General features: G+C 38.9%; 1 protein-coding gene across 3 annotated transcripts in view; it reads right to left on the minus strand.

Moving 5' to 3' along the window:
* Positions 1-3,189: 3,189 nt before the first annotated feature.
* BIVM (basic, immunoglobulin-like variable motif containing) overlaps positions 3,190-24,584 on the minus strand; it is a 46,012-nt gene continuing 24,617 nt past the window's right edge. The window contains exons 5-12 of one of the 3 annotated variants that reach the window (XM_062193955.1): positions 22,826-22,921; positions 22,427-22,531; positions 21,806-21,900; positions 13,138-13,270; positions 11,944-12,030; positions 7,658-7,754; positions 4,572-4,874; positions 3,190-3,520 (exon numbers count right to left, since the gene is read on the minus strand). In XM_062193955.1, the coding sequence (XP_062049939.1) occupies positions 4,581-4,874; positions 7,658-7,754; positions 11,944-12,030; positions 13,138-13,270; positions 21,806-21,900; positions 22,427-22,531; positions 22,826-22,921 (907 nt within the window). In that variant the 3' untranslated portion in view covers positions 3,190-3,520; positions 4,572-4,580. Of the gene's footprint in view, positions 4,875-7,657; positions 7,755-11,943; positions 12,031-13,137; positions 13,271-21,805; positions 21,901-22,426; positions 22,532-22,825; positions 22,922-24,584 lie in introns of all 3 variants that reach the window. The other 2 variants (XM_062193957.1, XM_062193954.1) reach the window with 2 other exon arrangements.

Below are 24,584 nucleotides of genomic sequence, written 5' to 3' on the forward strand. Positions count from 1 at the left end.
CGAGGCCCACCTTCTAAGTACCATAATTGAATTAATTTTCCATTCTCTTAATATCATTAACATGGGGCTTTGGGACTTAAAGTCCTGCATAAGTTCTGGAAGCAAATCATTTTCAAACCATAATAGTAATATTATTGCCTATTCAGTCTTTACCTCACAGCAAACAAAACCTACTCAAACCAAGAGCTAGCTTGAGTGTTATTTCCTCCACTTCTGATGCTTAACAGGAGTTCCATAAATATTGTCCATAAATTGAGGCAGATCTCCAGTCTAAAGCACTCCAGGATCAGGTGTTGTGGTGCAGCAGGTTAAGCCACCACTTGGGACACCTACATCTCCCATCAGAAGGCCTGGGGTGGAGTTCCACCTCCACTTCTGATCTGGCTTCCTGCCATGGTGCACCCTGGGAGGACTATACATGATGGCTCAAATAGGTCCCTGCCAACCAAGTAGGAGACGCAAGATGGAATTCCTGGCTCCTGGCTCCAACCAGGCCTACCTCTGGTGTTGCAAGTATTTGGGAGTAAACCAGTGGTTTGAAAATCTCATCCTTTCTCCCTCCCTCCAGCACTCTCCCTTTCAAATAAATACAAATAAAGCTCTTCAGTGTACTCTGCCAAAAGAATTTTTTGGCAAATGTTACTTCAGTTCTCATCTAAGCCATAAAATAACCTTGTCTTGTAGCTTGAATGTCATCCTCCAAAATTTTTAAGTGGAAGCCTTAATAACTTAGTACCTCAGAGTGTGACTGTATTTGAAGTTAGGTAATTAAGCTTAAATGAGGCCATTAGTGTGGGCTCTAATCCTGTCTGGTGTTTTATAAGAGGAGAAAATTTGTACAGATGGGGACAGACCAGGGATGCTTACACACAGAAAAGCCCACATGAGGATACATTAAGAAGGCGGCCAGACGTGAGCCAAGGAGAGAGGAAGCAAAACATGCCTGCCAAAACCTTGATCTTGGATTGCTAGCATCCAGAACTGTGACAAAATACATTTGTGGAAGCCACACAATATATGGCATTTTGTTATAGCAGTACTAGCAAACTAAATCACCCTGTGATCCTAGGAAGTTTCTTTATCCGTGAGTATTCTACATCCTTTTAAAACCACAGCAACATTTCTTTAATATGAAATACTTTTGAAGGAAGAGCAACTAAGGACTGTATATTTGATTTAAAAGGTATTATCTCCTTTAGAAGCCAATTAAAGAGCTCATTATAAAGAATCTAAAGAGTAAAAAAATCATAGGAGTACTAGTAAGCACACAAATAGCACTATCTATAAGAATCATCTAAACTACATGTAAATAGCTTATTTTTCAAAACCATTTTACCAATGAGAAAAAAATCACAGAAAAATTAATCTTAACTTTCCCTAGGTGATACAGCTAGTTAAGTGCAGAGTTGAGATTTGAACTTTAATTTCACCTGTGGAGACTATGAAGCAATACCAAGAAATCAAATGTTCCTGGAGTGTTACCTTTTTTTTTTTTTTTAAGATTTATCTATTGGAAAGGCAGAGTGACAGTGAGAGAAAGAAAGATAGAGAACAAGATTTTCTGTCTGCTGTGACACTCCCCGAAAAGGCTGCAACCGCCCGGGCTGGGCCAGGAGCCAAGAACTGTATCTGGGTTTCCCACATGGGTGCCAGAGGCCATCATCTGCTGCCTTCTCAGGCACATTAGCAGGGAGCTGGATAGAAAGCAGAGCAGCCAGAACTCAAACAGGCACTCACTGGCATCGCAAACAGCAGCTTAACCCACAGCTCCAAAACACCAGCCCCATTACTAACTTCTCAAAGAGAAGTATGCAGTAACTCTTGCTTACTGTATTTGGAAAAATGATTTCACTAAACCTAAACCTCAGTGCCTAATAACTGCCAGATTTGTATGCCAAGTTACTAAGTGATCACATATATCAAGAATTTTATAAAAAATATTTATCAATAAGCATTGTGAATAAACTTATCCTGTCTTCCTAGGTATCATCCTATTCTTTAATTTCTTATGTTGTACTTTTCACCTTTCCTCTTTTTTCCTACTGACTAGTCTGAAATATTCAGTTGAACAATAGAAATTGCTTATATTCAACTATGTTTGATTTACAAATATAATAACTTCACCTTATTCTGTTAAGAATAAAATATTTGGGGCCAGCACTGTGTAGTAGTAGGTTAAGCCTTTGCCTGCAGTGCCAGCACCCCATATGAGCACCAGTTCGATTCTGGCTTCTGCTCTTCCAGTCCAGCTCTCTGCTATGGCCTGGGATTGCAGTAGAAGATGGCCCACGTGCTTGGGCACTGGCACCTACATGGGAGACCAGGGTGAAGCTCATGGCCTCAGATTGGCCCAGCTCCAGCTGTTGTGGCCATTTAGGGAGTGAATCAGTGGAGGGAAGACCTCTCTCTGTCTCTCCCTCTCTCTGTAACTGTACCTCTCAAATAAAAAGAAAAAGAATCAAATATTCTGTTTCCTATTATAAAGTCACATAGGAATCTAAAATTATAGTCTGTATATTGTTTCATTGACTATAAAAGTAAGATTCAAGGTGATTTCTTGTAACACACTAGTTGAACAGAAGTGAAAAGTTACCATGTACTTCAAAGTTATGAGGGTACTCCCTACCTAAAATAAACGTGCAAAAACATTCACATAGGGGCCATCAAAGAAGGATGTACTTTTCTCTGAAGGGAGGAGAGAACATCTTCTTTGCTTATGGTCACATCCAAATACTGATGGAATCTGGTTACAAAAGGCTTCCATAGCCTTGGCAGCCCATGTCAAGAGCCTTGGGTGATCACTGACGTCATAAATAAGAGTGTTAATTGTTAAAGGAACAACAAAAGTCACTGTGCATTTACTCCCCATTTTGGACCTCCGTCCTTAATGAGTTTAGCTATGAGATTTAACTGCAAATCTTGTTCTTAAACTGTACTCTATCTGTTGTGTGTGTGGGTGCCAACTGTTGAAATCAGTGCTTAACATGGAGTTGGTCCTCTGTATATAAAATCAAACTAAAAATGAACCATAATGAAGAAGGGGACGGGAGAAGGAGGTGGGAGTCGGGGTGGGAGGGCAGGTATGGAAGAAAGAACCACTATATTCCTAAAGTTGTACCTATGAAAAATGCATTCATTAAATAAAAACTTTAAATAAAAAAAGACAAAAGACAAAAAAATTCACATGACTAAAAGTAGAAAACAAAACTTTATTAGATGAAAACGTTTTAAAAGTTCCAGTATGAAGTAACAAAATTGACAACCTACAAATATCTTTCAGTCATTTGCATTTCAAGCAAAATAGTCTCTTCAGAAAAATGACCATTTCACATATATATTCATTCCCTTCTGTAGGCTAGGTATGTATGAGTGGATAAATGGATATAAAATTCAAGAGAAAACAAAATATTTTAAAAATAAAAATCTGAACCCTCTCCTTGAGGTGTATTGCGATATGGTTACCAACATATTCAGCACCTTGTAATCACCAAGTTACTGATTTGAGTCCTCAAACAAGACCCTGAAATGAAAGAACAGATTCTAGTTATTTTTGAGTCACAGCTGGCAGCAGAAGAAAAACAGCAGCTAGAGAGCTCAAATATATGAAAGCCACATTTTTGAGATATTTAATACTCATTTCAAACAGCTAATTATCTATATGCTATGAAAAAAGAAACAGCTCAGATTTTGGGGTATGTGTAGTGTCCTCTGACTTTCTGCATTCCTAATGCATCTTCAATGCTGTTATCAACATATGACTCCATATTGAAGGACCAACCAAGTATCAAAAGATCTTGTTTCACAGGTTACATTGGATATAAAAACTACAGATGTTACTTGTTTTACTCTATCTCTAAAATGGAAGTTAATTTTAGACTTGAGATGTCTTTCAAGACTACAATTTCTGTCTGTGTTTGATAACAACATATCAAGTCAAGAATATCTGAATCAATGAACTAAGTTATCCACTTGCACCAGTAGGGAAAAAAAATCAGTTTCTTGAATGATTTTTCTTTTGCCCCTCTATCAAAAATCCTGAGAAAATTAATCAGGAAATAAATGAGGCAGGTAAGATACAGATATAAGCAAATGAACTACTAGACTCACTAATTTTAAATGAGTTTCAACCATTAGCAAAAATTAGAAATTGACAGTCCCCAATTTTTATGGGTGGATGGCAACTTACACCTTGATCCTAAGAATAAAACTGTCTTTAACAAATGTTTAGGGATCAAGTTATAAGAAATCACTTCATGCTTAAGTATGCAAATTTTATGCTGTTAATTTTGTTTGATTTGTTTACACAGCAGTTATAATTTTGTTGGATTTTGTGAAATACCCAGATTGTTCATATATTATTAAACTTTAAAAGGACAATAATCTGTGCTTATCTACTTATGTATCTGAAATTGCCCAGCACAATCAAATACAAGATTATTTACTGGAGAACTATAAGATTAGGTTTTATACCACAAGATCTGTTTCTATTTAATATAAACAATAAAATCTTCTACTGTCTTAATACAGTCCTGTATATAACAGTTACATGTACAACACCAGTTGTTCAGTACCCAGCATAGTCATTCATTCCCATCATAATCACTGTAGCCCTGGTAGCCACTGTTCCTTCTCTCATGGATACTTGACATCTTTTTCCATGTTGAGTCCTGATGGAAACTAGCACTAAAGGATCGGCCCAGACGCCCATGTTGCTTCTTGGAGATATTGTCTTCACTCTCAGATTTAGCAATTCCCTGGGCATGTGTTGGAGGTTGTGATTCTTGTCTTAAGGTTCCAAATGGAAAGTTCCAGAGGCCAAATCTTTGCCAATGAAGTCTCTGGAATGCTATGATACAATGCAAATTCCCCCCGACCTAAGAAAAAAGTTGCATAAAGAAAAAAAGGGAAGTTATACCAATTTGTAGGATCCTATGGATTGTCTTCACTTGCATGAAAACTACTTTTCCTTTCAAACATCATCAAGAGCACATTATGTTGCATCTTTCCATCTTTACAAATACAATAATGTCCAAAGAAGAAAACACCTCCCCAAATATATGCCTCTCTACCACTCACTCTACCACTTTCCCAATGCATTATCGGGGAGCTGGATTGGAAGCACAGCAGCCAGGAGAACTGGCACTCTGATATGGGACACTGAGATTGCAAGTGGCGGCTTAACCCATTGTGCCATAACACTGGTCCCACTCCATTTTTTTTCCTGTTTTTTAGAAGTTAGCACATGCTTGTCTAGAAAAGAAGAAAAGGGAAATGAGAGTAACTGAATTGAGTCACATGAAATAAAGTGAAAGTCCTTTTTGCCTTTACCTTCCTGTTGTCCAACACCTTATTTTATAAATGATGAAAGTGAGATTCCTAGAGAATAAACAGCTAGTCCAATACCAAGGCCACCTGGATTATGAACAAGAACACCCATGTCCACACTGTACTCACAAGCCCTTCCAGTTCTCTGTTATATCAGGGACCTGCAAACAGTCCACAGAAGCAAAAATTACAGTAGGTGAAGGACCATAACCAGTGTTTCATGCTATGGCTTCCCAGGAGATGCAGGGGAAACAGATCTATGGATCTTACAGATGATGGGAAGCATGGTTCATACTTGTGCCTCTGCTGATTGATGAAATGAAGTGATTAGTCAGTCTAGAGGAGATTTGAGATGTCCTGATAAGAATGTATACTCCTTCCAAAAATGGGTAGAGGCAACCCATCTAAGCTGGGTTGGACAGCCTCCTTCTAAGGGCAGACATGTGGCACAGAAATTAAATTGCTGCTTTGGATGCCTGCATCTCACACTGGATTGTCCAGTTTGAGTCCATGCTACTCCACTTCCCGTCAGCATTTCCGCCAATGTGCAGGTGAAGGCTCAAGTACCTGGGTCACCGCCACCTACATAGAGGACCTGGATGGAGTTCCAGGCTCCTGACTTCAGCCTTTCCAAGCCATGATTGCTGGGTCACAGTCACTCTAAACACACCCTGTAATCTTTCCATATGCCTCATTCAAACACTAAGGTCATACCCATTTCTCTGTTGCCTATTCTTCACTTATACTTAGTAGGATTATGACAATGGGACATCTACTAAATCTGCAGTATATATCTACTTTTCTCTGGAGAGCAAGTCCCTACAGCCTTATTTGTACACAAGGCTTTGCTCCACAGCCACAATTAATTTCACCCAAGCTGGGTTGTGACTGTGGAAGTGGACCTGAAGCAAGTCATTCTCAATCTAAACTGAAAGGGAGACATAAATTGATGATTGTCTGGGGCCAGCGTTGTGGCGTAGTGAGTAAAGCTGCCGCCTGCAGTGCCAGCATCCCCTATGGGTACCGGTTCCAGACCTGGCTGCTCTACTTCTGATCAAGCTCTCTGCTATGGCCTAGGAAAGCAGTATAATTGGCCCAAGCCCTTGGGCCCCTGCACCCATGTGGGAAACCTGAAAGAAGCTCCAGGCTCCTGGCTTCAGATCTGCACAGATCCAGCCATTGCGGCCAATTGGGGAGTGAACCAGTGGATGGAAGACCTCTCCCTTTCCTTCCCCCTTTCCCCCCTCCCTCCCCTCCCCTCTCCTCTCTTCCCTCTCTCTGCCTCTCCTCTCTCTGCGTAACCCTGACTTTCAAAGTAAATAAATAGATCTTTTTTTAAAAAAAGATGATTGTCAAGAAGTAAACAAAAGGACAGCTAAGTAAACAAAACATAGAGCTCCCAAAGAGTGAGAGATGCCGATAACTGTGTGGCTGCTGCTGTCATTCCAGTACTCAATACCATTCCCTTGGGTTTTAAACATACATCTGGAGGCAGGCATTTGACCTAGCAGTTAAGACACCAATTATGATATGCACAACCCACATTGGAATGCCTGAGTTCAATTCCTGGCTCAGGCTCCTGACTCCAACTTCTTACTAATGCAGACCCTGGGAGACAGCAGTGATGGTTCAAGTAATTGGATTTCTGTTACCCAAATGGAAGACCTAGCCTGAGTTTCTGGTTTCTGCTTCAGTCCCAGCCATTGTGCACATTTGTGAATAAGTAGGTGGAAGTATTCTCTCATATTTCTGTCTCTCTCTCCCTCTCTCCCTCCTTTTATCCCTCATTTCTCTCTCAAATTTTTGAAAAAAGTTATCCTTGAATTGTGAAAATAATTTTCATAGGACCAGTGTTACAGCACAATGGGTTAGGCTGCCACTTGCAATCTCAGTGTCCCATATCAGAGTGCCAGTTCTCCTGGCTGCTGTGCTTCCAATCCAGCTCCCCGATAATGCACTGGGAAAGTGGTAGAAGGAAAATGGCCCAAGTAGTTGGGCCCCTGCCATTCATGTTGGAGACCTGGATAGAGCTCCAGGATCCTGGCTTTGACCTGACCCAGCCCCAGCCATTGAAACAGCTATTTGAGGAATGAATCAAATGAAAGATTCTCTCCCTCTCTCTTTTTCCTCTCTCCCTCTCTCTCTCTCTCCTTTCCTCCCTCCCTCAATTTCTGTCAATCTGCCTTTCAAATAAACAAAAACTTTTAAAAATAAAAATTTTCACTTTTCTAAGATGATCTATACTAGATTTTTATTATTTAAAACCTAAAGAGTGCTGAATACTGCACTTTGGTTAATTGGAAAATGCATTCATATACAATCGTGTTCTTACCTTCTTTGTTTTTCGATACTGCAGCCCTCTCTCTAGGTGCCGGATATCTAGGTATTCTGGATTTTGAGTGTTTAGATCAGTAACAATATCTGCCCATCTGTACGATTAAGAAGATAAAGCACAATTTCCTTTAGATCCAAAGTACCACTCTATTAGAACGGATCATATGAGCCAACTGCTACCATATTATTATAACAATAATTGGCAATAATTCTCATTTCTCAGCGTTGTACCATCTACTAATCTTTAATAACTTCTTGATTTTAGGGCACTTGTGTTTATCAAACTATTACCAACTTTCTCAGTTTAACATTGGTTGCTTTCCTGTAAAACATAAGTCAACATACTAGATGACATCTTTCAGGGTAAAGCAGCAACATGCCATATTTTCTTTATAGATCTTAAAAGAATTCTTGAAGGAATTAACACTAACACAACTTCATTAATAGATAAAATAACTGTGCAGAAAATCCAAGGGGATTAATTAATAAAATTAATTAATTAATAATTAAAATTAATAAGTACATTTACTAAAGGTATATGAGTTGGAGGCAGGTGTTAGGTACTGCAGATAAGATGTTATTTGGGATGCCCACATCCCATATAGGAGTGCCTGGTTTTTTTGTTTCTTTGTTTTTTTTGACAGGCAGAGTGGACAGTGAGAGAGAGAGACAGAGGGAAAGGTCTTCCTTTTTGCCGTTGGTTCACCCTCCCATGGCTGCTGCGGCCAGCGCATCTCCCTGATCCGAAGCCAGGAGCCAGGTGCTTCTCCTGGTCTCCCATGTGGGTGCAGGGCCCAAGGACTTGGGCCATCCTCCACTGCCTTCCCGGGCCATAGCAGAGAGCTGGCCTGGAAGAGGGGCAACCGGGATAGAATCTGGTGCCCCAACCGGGACTAGAACCCAGTGTGCCGGCGCCGCAAGGCGGAGGATTAGCCTGTTAAGCCACGGCGCTGGCCTAGGAGTGCCTGGTTTGATTCGAGGTTTTGCTTTCCATTCCAGCTTCCTATAAATGCATACCCTTTGAAGCAGCAGGTGATGGTTCAAGTACTTGGGATGCTGACATCCATGTGGGAGACCCTGATTAATTTCCATGCTTCTGACTTCAGCCTGGCCCAGCCCCAACTGTTGTACGCTTTTGGGGAATGAACCAGTGGATAGACTATATTTTTCTGTTTCTGTTCTGTCTCTCTGCCTTCCAAATTAATTAATTAATTTTAAAATGATGTATGAGTCAAAGTCTATATAGAAGTATCAATTACATATTTATATAGAACAAATAACTCAAAAATTGAGTATTTAAAAAATAAAATTACAACACACATAAGAAAAATCTTAATAAAAGATATGTAAGACTATATATTGAAAAATAAAAAGTGATACTTAAAGAAATTAAAGCTTCAAGTAGAAATACAGTTCATGTTCACAGATTGGAAGATTATATATCATTCTGATATTAACTCTCCCCAAACTAAATATTAAATTCTATCCTAATTAGAATCTCAACAAGTATTTTAGCCGAAATTGACAAATTCTAAAATTTTCCTGGAAAAGGAGTTTCTAGAAGGGCCAAAAAAATCCTGAAGAACTCACAGGATTCACACCACCTACTTTCAAGACTTGGTATAACATACAGCAATTTAGAGTGTTGTATCGGTGTATGGACAGACAACTAGATCAGTAGAACAGAGTCCAGACAACATAGACATGGGTACTTCAAAATTTCATGGAAAGTGTGAATTAAAATCTTATTTTGATGCAAAAAAAAATCAAAAGTCATTCATAGTTTTTCACAATAGACTTTTTGCATGAATTTTGAAGATCTTATATGTAGTCAATTAGTTTTCTGCAGAGGCACCAAAGAAATTATATAAGGAAAGGAAAAGAAAATTTCTGTAAACAAAGGTAGCTGCATAAACCCTGGGTGGTGTGGGGGGCTGGAAATCAAAATTGGCCTCTACCTCAAACCATGCCCAAACATTAACATCACAAATCAAAACATCAAAAACACAACTATAAATCTTCTAGAAGGAAACACTATCTTTGAGCTCTTGGAACAGACAAAAATTTCTTAAAGAGGCACAAAATACTACTAATCAAAAGAATAAAATGGATAAACATGACAACTGAAATTGTCATGAGAACTTGTCTAATCAAAAGAATCAAAAAGAATCAAAAGAATAATCAAAAGAATCAAAAGAATAAATAAAAAATAAAAGAATCAAAAGATTCTAATCAAAAGAATAAAATGGATAAACATGACAACTGAAATTGTCATAAGAACTTTTCTTAATCAGAAGGGTAAATCCACCTTAGAGATTTTTTTCATCATTTTTAATATTATTTATTTGAAAGGCAGAGTTATAGAGAGGCATAGGCAGAGAGAGATAAGTCTTCCATCTAGTGGTTCACTTCCCAGATGGCCACAACAGCTGGAGCTGCACTGATCCGAAGCCAGGAGCCAGGAGCTTCTTCCAAGTCTCTGACACAGGTGCAGGGGCCCAATGACTTGAGCCATCTGCTGCTGCTTTCCCAGGCCACAGCAGATAGCTGGATCAGAAGTGGAGCAGCTAGGGCTCGAACCAGCGCCCATATGGGATGCTGGCACTGCACATGGTAGCTTTACCCGCTATGCCACAGCACCGGCCCCTCATCATTTTTTAAAAACACAGCTATCCTATAAATCTAGCAATTCCATGCCTATAAATCTACCAGGAAGAAATAGAACATTAATCCTTAAAAAGGACTGTACAACAAAATATAGTATATCCATGTAATGGAAAATTACTTGTGCATATAAAGGAATGACATTCTGAGCCAGAAAACAAGATAGATGAACCCTGAAAATGTTACATTAAGTGAAAGAAGCCAGGCATGAAATGCTACATATTATATGAGTCCATTTATATGAAATGTGGAGAACAGGCAAATCCATACAAGCAGAAAGTAGACTAGTGGTTGCCAGAGTCTGGGGCAATGGGAAGTTACTGCTAATAGGTATGTGTTTTCTTCAGGGGGAATGAAAATGTTCTAGATTGAGGCTGGCGCTATGGCACAGTGGATTAACGCCCTGGCCTGAAGCACCAGCATCCCATATGGGTGCCAGCTCAAGACCCGACTGCACCACTTCCAATCCTGCTCTCTGCTATGGCCTGGGAAAGGAGTAGAAGATGGCCCAAGTCCTTGGGCCCCTGTAACCACGTGGGAGACCCGGAAGAAGCTCCTGGCTCCTGGCTTTGGATCGGCGCAGTTCTGGCCGTTGCAGCCAATTGGGGAGTGAACCATCAGACAGAAGACTTCTCTCACTCTCTTTCTTTCTCTCTCTCTCTGCCTCTCCTCTCTCTGTGTAACTCTGACTTTCAAATAAATAAATAAATCTTTTTAAAAAATGTTCTAGATTATATAGTGCTGATTGGTACACAACTCTATGACTATGCTAAAATACAATGAGGTGTACATTTTTAAAAGATGGAATTCATGATATATGAATTATATTACAACAAAGTAAGTATATAATTTTCTTTAAGAATTGTACAGGACCAGCACTGTGGTGTAGTGGGTAAAGCTGCCCATATGGGTGCTAGTTTGAGTCCTGGCTCATCCACTTCCAATCCAGCTCTCTGCTATGGCTTGGGAAAGCAGCAGAAAATGGTCTAAGTCCTTGGGCCCCTGTAGCCATGTGGGAGTCCTGGAAAAAGCTCCAGGCTCCTGGTTTCAGATCAGCCCAGCTTCATCCACTGTAGCCATTTGGGGAGTGAACCAGCAGATGGAAGACCTCTCGATCTCAGCCTCTGCTTTATAATTCTGCCTTTCAAATAAATAAATATTTTTTAAAAAAAGAAATGCACATTAATGTTCCTAACAGCTTCATTCACAATAAACCACTACTAAAAACAATCCAAATATCCATCAACCAGCAAAAGGAAAACAAACTGTGGCATACCCATACAAGAACAATACTCACTGATATAGAAATAAACCACTGATATACATGGGACAATGGAGAAGTAAAAATGCTACCTCAATGAATAAGCAAACACAAAATAATATTGTATAATTGCATTTGGATAGAATTCAAGAACAAGCAAAGGAAACCTATGGTGATAGAAATCAAAATGGAGTTTGTCTATGGGTATTAACAGAAATAGAAAACGAGGGTACTTGATATGATCATAAAAAGGTACTATGCATTGAGTGGGGTGGTGATTAAACAGTGTATACATTTATCAAAACTCATCTAATTATACAATTATAATCTACATTTCAAAAAATGAGAATTAAACATACTTTTTACAATGAATGGCAGGATGTTTTCTACTTGATTCTCCAATTAAAATCCAGTATTCTACTTCTTGTGATGAGAGAGGACCCCTGCTAAATATAACACACATCACAGTAAGCTTAGTAAGTCATTCACTGCCTTGAGTAGACTGCTTCAACTGTATATTAGTAGAAGATATATAAAAGTTTATATCTTTAGTATAAGGAGTAATCTCCATAAGGCCTCTGGCCCCAAAAAACCCATCCTATTCTGATGACCAAGCCATGTTCTCCATGCCCAACCTTCAGCTCTCCCTTAAAGAGGGTCACATCATCTCTTCTTCCTCTCAGTCACCATCTCACCTGGGTGAGGTGGCCATGCCTGCCAATATCTTTACTCAAAGAAGTGTTCAAAGAGATCATGGAAAACACATGGTGTGGAAAAACTATAATGTGAATTTTTAAAAAATTGTATTGAAGCAAAATTTTCTTTTAATTCCATTTTTCCATGAACTGTTTGAAGTATCTCATGTTCATGGCTTCTGTTTTCACCAATTCTTAACTAGAACACTTCTCCCTTTTCTTGTAATTACCTTAGCATTAGCTCAGCCCATCATGAAGAAAACTTGCTAAGCAGAAAAAAAAATTATTAAAACTCAGCCACCCTCTGTGCTTTAGGGACCATCTCTATCAAACAGATACAAGTTTACCTGCATGTAAAGATATATAGTTAATAAATAGAAACTCTGGATTAGGAAGAAACAAATATAACTATGAAGATAATATTGTTCTAGACATTAGAAATAAAAGTTGGTTCTGAGCTTCCTTGCAACCAGGACAAAGGGGGAACCCCATTAAATTTCATGTTTCCCACTACATGAAAGTAAGATGCTTTGTAAGTTACTCAGTTGTAGCAATCTTCTTGACACTGTTCATGGGTAGCATAGGATGAAGACACAGACATATATGTCTGTGTCATTTGCAACTCTCCTGTAATAAACATAAAAGTGACTTTTCAAATGGCTTGCTCTTGTAATGACTAAAGAACAATGAACTAAATGCAATTCTGCAAAAGAATAAGCTGTAATTTTAAAATGTAGCCTTACATAAGGAAAGTTATCACTGTCTTCCCATTTCTTAAAGGTTCAGTGTATTTCTTAAAACATTTTCTACCACACACCTTCCTGGTAAAGAATCCACATAAAATATATAAATGCTTACCTGAATGCTTTATTAGGTTTAACAGGAGTTGCTTCAAAGCCAATTGGACAAAAATAATGATTCTGGCAATGATAGATATAAGCCAGAGATTCATCCTTCAATCCATGCATTAACTTTGACAAGGCCCCTGAAGCTGCAAGGACAAAACAAAACAAAAAAACACATTGAGGGTCCATGAAGCACTGTCTAAATGTTATACAAAGGACTTTCTAAAGACAGGAAAGACATTACCTGGAACACACTAACACTGTGAGGGGAAAATGAGAAGAAGCTATAGATACATACAAAAAAATAATGAGGTTATTTTCAGTTTCAGCATTTGGACTGAAATTCAAACTCAGACTAAAGAAATGAAATATATCTTTCCTTATGAAGACCTTATATACATAGTTGTCTATGAAATCTAATTATTCTATAAAATCTAGTACCTAGTGTATGTAGGAATGATCTCAACATTTCTGGTTGTACACAACGGTCCCTAAAAATTTCTGAATAAGCATGCCCAATTTAAGAACATTTGTTTAAAAACTCTACACATACCATACTGTACTGTTATGTCCTTACAAAGGATATAAAAAGGAATTTTAAATTAGATAAAAACAAACATTCTAATTAGTATATAGTACATACATTCCAATTTAAAGAACACTGACATATGTATATGGATCAACAACAAACTTTCCTCACTAAAACTTTAATCTTTCTATAAAAATTACACACACTTGAAGAGCAACTTTCCCAAGCCAAGTGATGCAGTAACATCTCTACAGAGACAGGCACTAGTACCACAACAACCTCTTACAAAGTTTCTCCTCCTTCTCTATTTCCCATAACCATAATCATTGCCAATATCAAAAGCATTAATATAAGAAGCAACTTTATCAGCACTCAGTACTTAAAGTCATCAACAGGGGTTTCAATAACTTGCATCTCCTGGAAGAAACTAAAATATTCATAAAGAAATCACCCATTAAAACTGGAAATCCTAAAAATAGTGGATAAAAGCTTGCAAGTCAGTTTCAACAATTGATCCTCTGACCACTGAAATAGCTGAAGACCACAAATAACAGCAGGTCAATATCTGCAGCAGAGAGCAAGGACATACAGCCCACATCCATCTCTCCATTTCTCTCTCTCTTTGTCTCTTACATACAAACATACACACACACTCACACTCAGTTTTTCATGCCTAGGAAGATAGTAATATTTCTGGCTTAAACTCTCCAGATTTCATCTAGACCTGCACAGATTTTTACTTTATGTACAATCACTAGAGCATCCTTACTCAGCAATAGAATCTTTTCTACTAAAATCTCTATTTCATAATGACAAATAATAAATAAGTCTTTCTGCAGTTTTTGGTTTAATTCCCCTCATAATTTAAAAACTGACAGCTCAGGGCAGCTCTCAATGAATACAAGATACAAGATACAAAGAACCAAAACTCAGAAGATAGTCAATATTTCGTTTTCATAATTGAATTGGACTACAGACAGGAAGCAAGATAGTGAGCAAATATAAATGGATGAACTTAAATCATCATAAATTCAGTAAATATGAAAGGTATTTACATATACAATTGTTTTAGCAAAGTTCTTGAAATTTTTTAAGACTGTGAAAATGCAAAATAAAAGTTTTACCAGTAACCTTTATTACAATGTTTTAATAAAAATCTCTTAAGAATTTCACACTTTCCTGTTTTCTTAAGTATAATATAAAACTTCTTCAGTGTGACTATTAATAGTAATTACTTTAATGTCCAAGAATATATTCAGAATTTCAGGGGCAAATGAGATAGGTAAGAAAGTCTACTCTCATTAATATTCACATCATTTTGTCTGTTGGCAATATTCTTACTATGTCCTTTTCTTTTTTTTTTTTAATTTTTTTAGACAGGTGGAGTTATAGACAGTGAGAGAGAGACAGAAAGGTCTTCCTTCCGTTGGTTCACTCTCCTAATGGCTGCTACAGCCAGCTGATCCAAAGCCAGGAGCCAGATGCTTCCTCCTGGTCTCCCATGCAGGTGCAGGGACCCAAGCACTTGGGCCATCCTCCACTGCCTTCCCAGGCCACAGCAGAGAGCTGGACTGGAAGAGGAGCAACTGGTACAGAATCTGGCGCCCCAACTGGGACTAGAACCCGGGGTGCCGGTGCCGCAGGTGGAGGATTAGCCAAGTGAGCCACGGTGCCGGCCACTATGTCCTTTTCTAAAAGACACGAGTAATGCTTCTTCTATGGAGCAATGTTCATAGGTTCATAGGTTTATAATTTATTATCATTACATACTGTATAAGTATAATATAGATCTATACAGGATATAGGTACTAAGATATTATAGATATAATATAATGTTTGTGTACTTATAATATCTAGGTTATTTTGAAGTACCATACTTTACAATAACATTCTGGCTGAATTGGATTAGCATCTGCAAATTTTCCCTTTAAGGGCCAGAGGTACATATTTTAGGCTCATGGGTCAGTCATTACACATACTACTGAGCTCTGCTATTGTGGGATAAAGGGAGCTACGTAAGCAAATGGATACAGCTGTATTCCAATAGCACTTTATTTACAAAACCAGCCCCTGATTCATGGGCTATAGTTTGCAAACTTTTAATTTAGACCAAATAATTTTAAACATTTTTTTACGTGGAAATGCTTGGCAAAGAAAATTTATATAACAGGCTTGACCATGAAAAGGATCAAAGGAGAGCTGCTATAGCCAAAAGGAGGCAGGGGATCTAGATGCCCACCTTCTCCCCCTACCCCAGCCCCTGAGGCACCAGTATAGAATCCCTGGGACATAATTGAACACAACTGAACATTGGGAAAACCAAGTTCTTTAGAAAATTTTAAAAAACGTAGGCTACTACCTCTTGAGAAACACTACAGCAATAATTTTCAAACTTGAGAATGAAAGACTTTTTAAATGATAGATTGCTGGTACCCACCTTGAGTGGCTGGCCAAATAGGTCAAAGGGTGGGAGACCAAGAACTTGAATTTCTAACAAGTGATTAGGTGATGCTGATTTCGGTCCAAGGACCACATTTTGCAAGTCATTGGTTCCAAGTTATGAGGCACATTTAATTTAAGTGATTTCATGAGCAGCTAGTAACTATATCCAATACTGTAGAGAAACTAAAGGCAAGTAGTAACAGTACCACAAGCTGTTCTAGCAGGGAAGATGAAAACAAGTAACTTTAATAGAAGGTGGAATAAAACAGTGCCACAAAAGGGGTACAGAATTCAAAGGGAAAGAATACATCAGGTTTGAGGAATCAAGAAGGGGTGGCATTCAAGAAGAACTCAACGTGTGGTGGGATTTCAACAATCCAGACAGAGGAGAGTATGAGGAGAAAACAAACCACTGGGGAGGAAAGACTATATTCAGGAAACGGCAAGTAGCCTAGTTTAGAATATAGGGTATAACAGCACAGAGAAGCCTACCGTGGAGCACCCCCACAATTTCAGGAAAATCAGAAAAAGATCACCCTCTGAAATAAAAGACAGTAAACATAGCATTTAATACATTAAAGTGGTCATCTTAGAAAGTACTTCTGTTTATAATAAAACACATAAATGTGTTACTGATGGAAGCAAAATTCAGAACAAAGTTTAGTCTACACTTGAGTATATCTAAAAAAAATCTGAAACTTAAGTAACCAAACAGCCTCTCCAAGAGCAGAGCCATAATCTGTATGGTCTAGAGAAAGGAGAATAAACCTACAGGGACTGGCTGGCCTACAACACTGTTGAGGGGAATAGTAATCCTGAGTAATAAATGAGAGAATTCTGTTCCACTTGATGCTGTATTTCTCACATTAACTTAATATGAGTCCGTTAACATTCTGACATTCTTTGAGTTTGTTTAGTATGAGCTTGCCCTATAGAGGCTGATCTAAAGAAGAACCCTCTAAGAATTTATTAGAATGTATTTTTATACCTTCGAAGACGACAGCAGTTTCTGAACTATGATAGGGAATCAGCAACTTAACAACCTTCTGCAAGGCCCTACCCCCCTGACGTCCTTTTTTTTTTTTTTTTTTTTTTTTTTTTTTTTTTTAAATTTTTGACAGGCAGAGTGGACAGTGAGAGAGAGACAGAGAGAAAGGTCTTCCTTTTGCCGTTGGTTCACCCTCCAATGACCGCCGCGGTAGGCGCGCTGCGGCCAGCGCACCGCGCTGATCTGATGGCAGGAGCCAGGTGCTTATCCTGGTCTCCCATGGGTTGCAGGGCCCAAGCACTTGGGCCATCCTCCACTGCATTCCCTGGCCACAGCAGAGAGCTGGCCTGGAAGAGTGGCAACCGGGACAGGATCGGTGCCCCGACCGGGACTAGAACCCGGTGTGCCGGCGCCGCAAGGCGGAGGATTAGCCTAGTGAGCCACGGCGCCGGCCCCCCTGACGTCTTTTAACACAATTGGTATATGTAGGGCAGCAGCAGAAGGCCAACCTAGGTTAGCTTTGAGTGATACTAAAGAGTTTGTGATTTAAGCAAGCACTACAAGCCCCTAAAAAGGAAAGGGGTATATGAGCATTAAATGATAAATAGATTGATCTGGCCTGCTTCTAATAGGAATTAGAGAAAGCCAGTGATTGAGTAAACAGAATATCAATGCATTGTCTACCTGAGATGTGCTGAGACACTACAGTGAGTTGGTAGCAATGGTTATGGTGAGGGAATACGAAAGTTATGAAGGAATGAAGCAGAAGATGATGTTCTCTGTCACACGAAAGTAATGAACTATAATGCCCGCTAGAACACAAATTACATACAGGGACATAAGTAATATTTTCAAGATAGCCAATAAGAAAAGTGATCTAGACTTCCATGGCCCAAATGTTGGTAGGTAAGTGAGTCAACACTCTGAAATTGTCTGAATAGACAGCTAATGTTGGCAACTTCTAGCACAAGCTTTCATCATAACTATCATTTAAAAAGTATTTCAAATTATATTAATAGTTAAATTTTATCAAAATCCATGGACTCAGGATTGAGCTCAGTTACAGGAAGGGCTGTTGGAAATGCACCTGCCAGCAAACACTGGGGAGAGACTAAGCCAAAGAGACAAAGACCCTGGGAAGAAAACATTTCCCCCATCAAAGAAAATAGCCCTATCAACCCTTAAAAATAATTTACACCAAAAGGGAAGATACATTTCAGAGTATTTTTTAATAAATAGCACCAACTGACAATAGTTTTCTTTTTTTTTTTTTAATTTTTTGACAGGCAGAGTGGACAGTGAGAGAGAGAGACAGAGAGAAAGGTCTTCCTTTGCCATTGGTTCACCCTCCAATGGCCGCTGCGGCCGGCGCACTGCGCCGATCCGAAGCCAGGAGCCAGGTGCTTCTCCTGGTCTCCCATGTGGGTGCAGGGCCCAAGCACTTGGGCCATCCTCCACTGCCCTCCCGGGCCACAGCAGAGAGCTGGCCTGGAAGAAGGGCAACCGGGACAGAATCTGGCGCCCCGACCGGGACTAGAACCCGATGTGCCGGCGCTGCAAGGTGGAGGATTAGCCTGTTGAGCCATGGCGCCGGCCTTTACAGTAGTTTTCACTAATGAATATTCCAGGGACAAATGAGAAAAGCCTATCCCTGCAGCTCTTTCTTTCACAATGAGAGAGAACAGAAAATATGTCTGTCTTACACCTTCGCACCACTCCTGCCCTGCAAACCATCAGAAGTTGCAGAGCAACACATGTGAGGACATGGGCATCCCCCATGGAATAAATGGGCTGCTCAGGACAGTCCCCATGGACAAGGAGCTGAACATCTACATCAAAAAGATAAAATACAACATGAGATATCCTATACCAAATGGCAAATGATAGCTGCCAGTAATCAGTACTAGAGCAGTTAAGAGGAATCCAGGGGTGTGGGGGCCACAGAATGCTTCAGAGATGGAGCAGGGCTTGAGTGGAATGGCTGATCAGTGAAGAGGAATACAAGAAAACACCAAGACATAAGCAGACAAGTTGTGTTTCAGTGAGAATTCAAGAATTCCAAAAGGAAAATGAAAAAGTGAACAAAACTGGGAAAATAAATTACTAAAACATATTTGCAGAAACCATCCATTCCCACGCCAAAAAAGGAGGGAGGGGAAGAGGAGGGACTGGTACTTTTCCCATTCCTCAAATGAAAAAGACTAAACATTAGAGGACATTTAAACGTACAGGTGAACATGTCAGCAGGACTAAGTGCCACACATCCTAGATTATTTATGGTGACTGGTAAACACGCCCATCAAATCATTACATCTAAACACATCATGAAGAACACAGGATATACCAGACTAAATATTGACAAATAGAACGAAGTACAGATCCACAAAAGATCTACAAATGAGCATATCGAATAAAGTTATGCTACTGAGAAGTTGTACACGACATTTGATTAAAAATATTTTAAAAGTTCAGAATTGTGCTCCTAAATCAACTGATCTCTGGCGCCTTTTTTGGTATTTTATTACATTCCATTAACAACAAATTACATTTTCTTACTTTGTGAATTCAATTAGGTTTATGTAGCCAATATTTACTCCATACCCACAGTTTCTTTGCTTTCATGGGTTTTTTATATTCTAATTTCTGAATCTTCCCCTGATTTACTTTAATTTCACTTACCTATCTCTTCAACTATCCAACTACCCCATCTAGATGCTGCTGATGTTAATACAGCAAAACACAAGCTACACTGAGGAAATCCTCCAACGACCACAAAGACAAGCAAGTGGGTGGAATTAGGAGTTTAGTTCTTGTGTCTCCCAGGGCCCCAGTCATAATGCAATCTTGGGACGCAAACCTAAAAACTGCTTTAGGGGCCTTCTGTTGCATCCTACACATATTTGACAACTCCATTGATCATTTCTATACCCCAGACATGTATTATGCCTCATATTCCATTAAAAGAGATATAAATAAATCCCACAGATCAGTTAAGAAATGATTCTGAGATGTGCTTAGTTTTATATTTAACACTTACAATGAAGAGGGCAATCAAGACACTGCTAAGGTAGAACTCTCCTGTCATTAGGAACACTTAACATGCAGAAATCTGAAGAATGGCTGACTCAGACACTTCTAGAAATGGAAAGATGATGCCATACATTAAGATGGAAAGTAGGGAAGGTATACCCAAGTGTGGATAAGGAAGGTTTTTGCAGTGTAGGGAGGGAGAGAGCAGGTAGGAACCTGCAGGAAAGTGAGAGAAAGAAAGAGTAACATAAATATTTTCCTTTCAATGTTAAGACAGAGAGCATTTCCAAAGGAACAATTTCAGCTCTTTGGTCCGAGAAAAACAACATTCTCTTCCAGAAATCTACTAACTCCAATCTTCTGAATTCCTCCTGCCTCCTCTCCTCTATCCTAGGACTCATTAAATTAATTCCTACTGAACACCGAAGTATCAGGCATTGTAATGCATAAATGAATAAGAACTCATGCCTAGTCCTCAAAGAAGGTGGCTCAGATATTTTCTGGAAAAAAAATCATCCAATTCAGTATGTGAAGAATCACCTAGCAATGAAATGAAAGTTCTACCATAGGCACACCCAGGTGCTATGATAACCCAGCATGGGAGGGATTTATTGCTGCCAGGCAAGCAGGAGAAAATTTCTTCCTACTTAAGTCTAGGATAGACAAAAAAACAGGTACCCACCAAAGTAGGAAATTTCCCATTTCTCACAGTCTGCAGCAGCCATTCCACAAGTACGGCAGGACCCAAGCTGACCTGTATTTCATGAAGCCCACGGTGACCAGATATCAAAGGAGACTGGCTGCAGAGAAGTACTCTGAGGCTAGCACCTATCCCCATGGAAGAACGTGATTCAACCCTGAATTAATCCTCATTAAAATCAACCAGATGTCCTTGCAGGTGGATGCGAGTCACAACTGAGTAGATGAAGACACATTCTCATACTCTTTTGCAGAAGTCTTGAATAAAATTTTCCTTATCATCATTCACAAATGTCAGCATAGTTTTTTCTCTAGTAAGGTATTATAATTTTCTCATTTATAAAGTCAAAATATTAAAATGTAAATTGTTGTATGATAAAATTATTTAATTAGCACATAACTAAAATAACCCTTAGGATCAATTCCATTAATATCCTTCTTATAACTAGGAGTGTTTTATAATAGAACTTTGTCACCTTCACGGCCTATTATCCTGTCATTATAAGTTATCATGCAGGTCTAACTCAAATCTTTATACTCTCTTTTAGGGAAAGGAACAGAAATATCATGCTTTTTCATCAAAGAAGTTTTTTTTATCATGCATACACACACACACAAACACACATACCATGGATCCAGACAATACAATGTGTTAGCATTGTCTTAAAGTTCAAAAACTTCTACATGCAAAGGTCAGAAGAGGCAATACATATTATTCTACATATATTAAAATAATATATAGAATATTTAAAATAATATATATAGAATATATATATTCAATAAATATTAAACTATATATTGAAAAGTTTCCTATAGATTATTATGATTTCCCCCTTGGATGAAGAAATACAAAAAGAAAAAGACTGAGTTGAGGGTTTTGTCCCATTGATCAAAATGGTCAGTCTTTGAGATGGACCCTGAAGTGTGTGTGTGTGTAGGTGTGTGTGTGTAGGTGTGTGTGTCTGTGTACAAACCTTCTATATATGTGCTTACCAGTTTCTCCAGCTGTTTTGTTCTTCCCATGAGGCTTATACAGAACATAAGAGCATCCTTTTACATGGAAATGGTCATTAATTTGTCTAAACCATCTGAAAAAAACAAAAAGAGGATTTTCTCACAAACAGTTCTACATCAAAAGTGGCAACATGAAAGTCTGTGTCATCTCAGCAAATGAAACTGTTGCTTGCGATATCAGAATCATAGTTGTCAGCCCATAAGTGCCAGTTCAAGTGGCTGCTCTACTTTGGTTCCAGCTTCCCATGGGTGCATCTGCGAAACCAGCAGATGATGACCCAAGCACTTGGACACCTCCCACCCACATAAGAAACCTGAATGAATTCCATGCTCCTACCCTTGTGCTGGCCCAGCCCCAGCTGTCGGGCCATTTGGAGAGTAACCAGTGGATGGTAGATCTCTCTCCCTCTCTCTATCTCTGCCTTTAATATAAATATTTTTTTGTAAATGGCATTCCAATTCTAGAGAAATTCTAGCACAGCCTAAGTTTGGCATATCTAAGAGTGGATGGGGCCCAGCAGGTGGATGCATGGTTCACATTCAACATTATTATTGTACAGAACTAGAAACTAGGTTTTGCCTCTAAGCAAATCTTCATACCTCATAAGTGTTGTATTTCCAGTGAAAGGACCAAACCTAATATCTTCAAATGGAGGTTGAAAACCCAAAATATGTAAAGCCTCTTCTTGGGTAATAGGTGGAAGACTATAAAAATTAAAACAAAAATGCCCTTTATTTTATAATTCCAGTCATATGCAAATATAACCTATCTCAATATTAATGTCTGTTTTACAACCAATTTCAGTAGTATTTCTCATTTTTAGTTTATTCAAAATAAAACATACATGTAATCTGAGCTTAAAGACTTATAATAAAATACAGCTGTTTTTTCTTAATTTATGAAAAATGTATTCTTAAAAATTTTATATTGTAGAAAAAGCAACACCAAATTACTTACAAATTTGAAATCAGGGGATACTGATAAATTGACATACTTACTTTCCAGCTCCCATTGTGCTATATAAGAAATTCCAACAAGAAATTAATGAAGAGATACCACAAGAAGTCTTATACTGTGGTCGGCTTATACAGTACCTAAGAAAACAAAAGATTGCTTCCATCAGTTGAATGAATACAAATTATGCATGATATAAATGTAAAATGCATGTGAACCAGAAGTAAATAATGAAAACTTTTGATAATTTAGATTAATGTAAAGTCTGTATTCACCTCTCAACTACATTATAAATGTGTAACAATAATAAATCACTCATTTTAAGAAAGATAGCTGGCCGGTGCTGCGGCTCAATAATCTTCCGCCTTGCAGCGCAGGCACACCGGGTTCTAGTCCCGGTCGGGGCGCCAGATTCTGTCCCGGTTGCCCCTCTTCCAGGCCAGCTCTCTGCTATGGCCCGGGAGTGCAGTGGAGGATGGCCCAAGTGCTTGGGCCCTGCACCCCATGGGAGACCAGGAGAAGCACCTGGCTCCTGGCTTCGGATCAGCGCAGTGCGCCGGCCACAGCGCGCCGGCCACGGCAGTCATTGGAGGGTGAACCAACGGCAAAGGAAGACCTTTCTCTCTCTCTCTCTCTCTGTCTCTCTCTCACTGTCCACTCTGCCTGTCAAAAAAAAAAAAAACAAAAACAAAAAAAGATAGCTAAGCATGACTACTACTAAAGTGCATGCTCTCCAAACCAATGAAAAAATTCATGACATATAAATTTAGATATCACCTATTAAAATATCAAAGTTTACACCACACAGGTAAACTGCATACATGATTATTTGCAACTTCAGAAATACTGGAGGGGTCAGCATTGTGGTATGGCAAGTAATGCCACTGTCTGCAATGCCAGCAACCTATGTGGGTGCCAGTTTGAAACCTGGCTTCTCTACTTCCAATCCAGCTCCCTGCTATGGCCTGGGAAAGCAGTGGAAGGTGGCACATGGGAGACCTGGATGAAGCTCCTGGCTCCTGGCTTGAGCCTGGCCCAGCACTGGCCATTGTAACCATCTAGGGACTGAACCAGCAGATAGAAGACCTCTTTCTTTCTCTTTCTCTTTCTCTTTCTCACTCACTCTCTCTCTCTCTCTCTCTGTCTTTCCCTCTCTCCTTGTAACTCTTTCAAAATAAATAAATAAATCTTTTTCCTGCAAATCTCTAAAAGATTTCTGAAAAGAAAAAGAAAAATACTGGAAAAACAATGTATTCTCTCATATGCCAACTTCTCAAACAGATTATTCAATTTGAAGGAAGACATTGGTTGGCTTTCAAATTATCTTTTCCTAACTGCCTTCGAATGAAGGTGCTAGTAAGTGATGAAAATGATAACAAGAACTATCATCATTAAGCCCAATTTTAGTCTTGCCTGAAAAAAAATACTCAAGGAAAAAAATACCAAAAACATATATATATATATATAAATTGTATATATAACTATATACATGAACATGTGTGTATATCATTGTACATGTTTATATAACGTGCACATTGATATACACACAGATCAACAAAGACCCCAAATCTAAAGACCATTAAGACAGTGAGACACCAAAGATAATAAGGTCACTTAATATAACATACTAAGTCTCCCTAAACAGATATGTTGAAGTCCTAACCTCTGGTATCTGTGAATGTGACCTTATTTGGAAGTGGGGTCTTTGTAGACACATTCAAGTTAAGATGAGGTCATCCTGGAGTATGATTAGTGTCCTTGTAAGAAGAGAAAAAGAGACACACTAGTAGAACACTATGTGAA

Source organism: Lepus europaeus, chromosome 6 (assembly GCF_033115175.1).
Source record: "Lepus europaeus isolate LE1 chromosome 6, mLepTim1.pri, whole genome shotgun sequence".
Classification (NCBI taxonomy): Eukaryota; Metazoa; Chordata; class Mammalia; order Lagomorpha; family Leporidae; genus Lepus; species Lepus europaeus.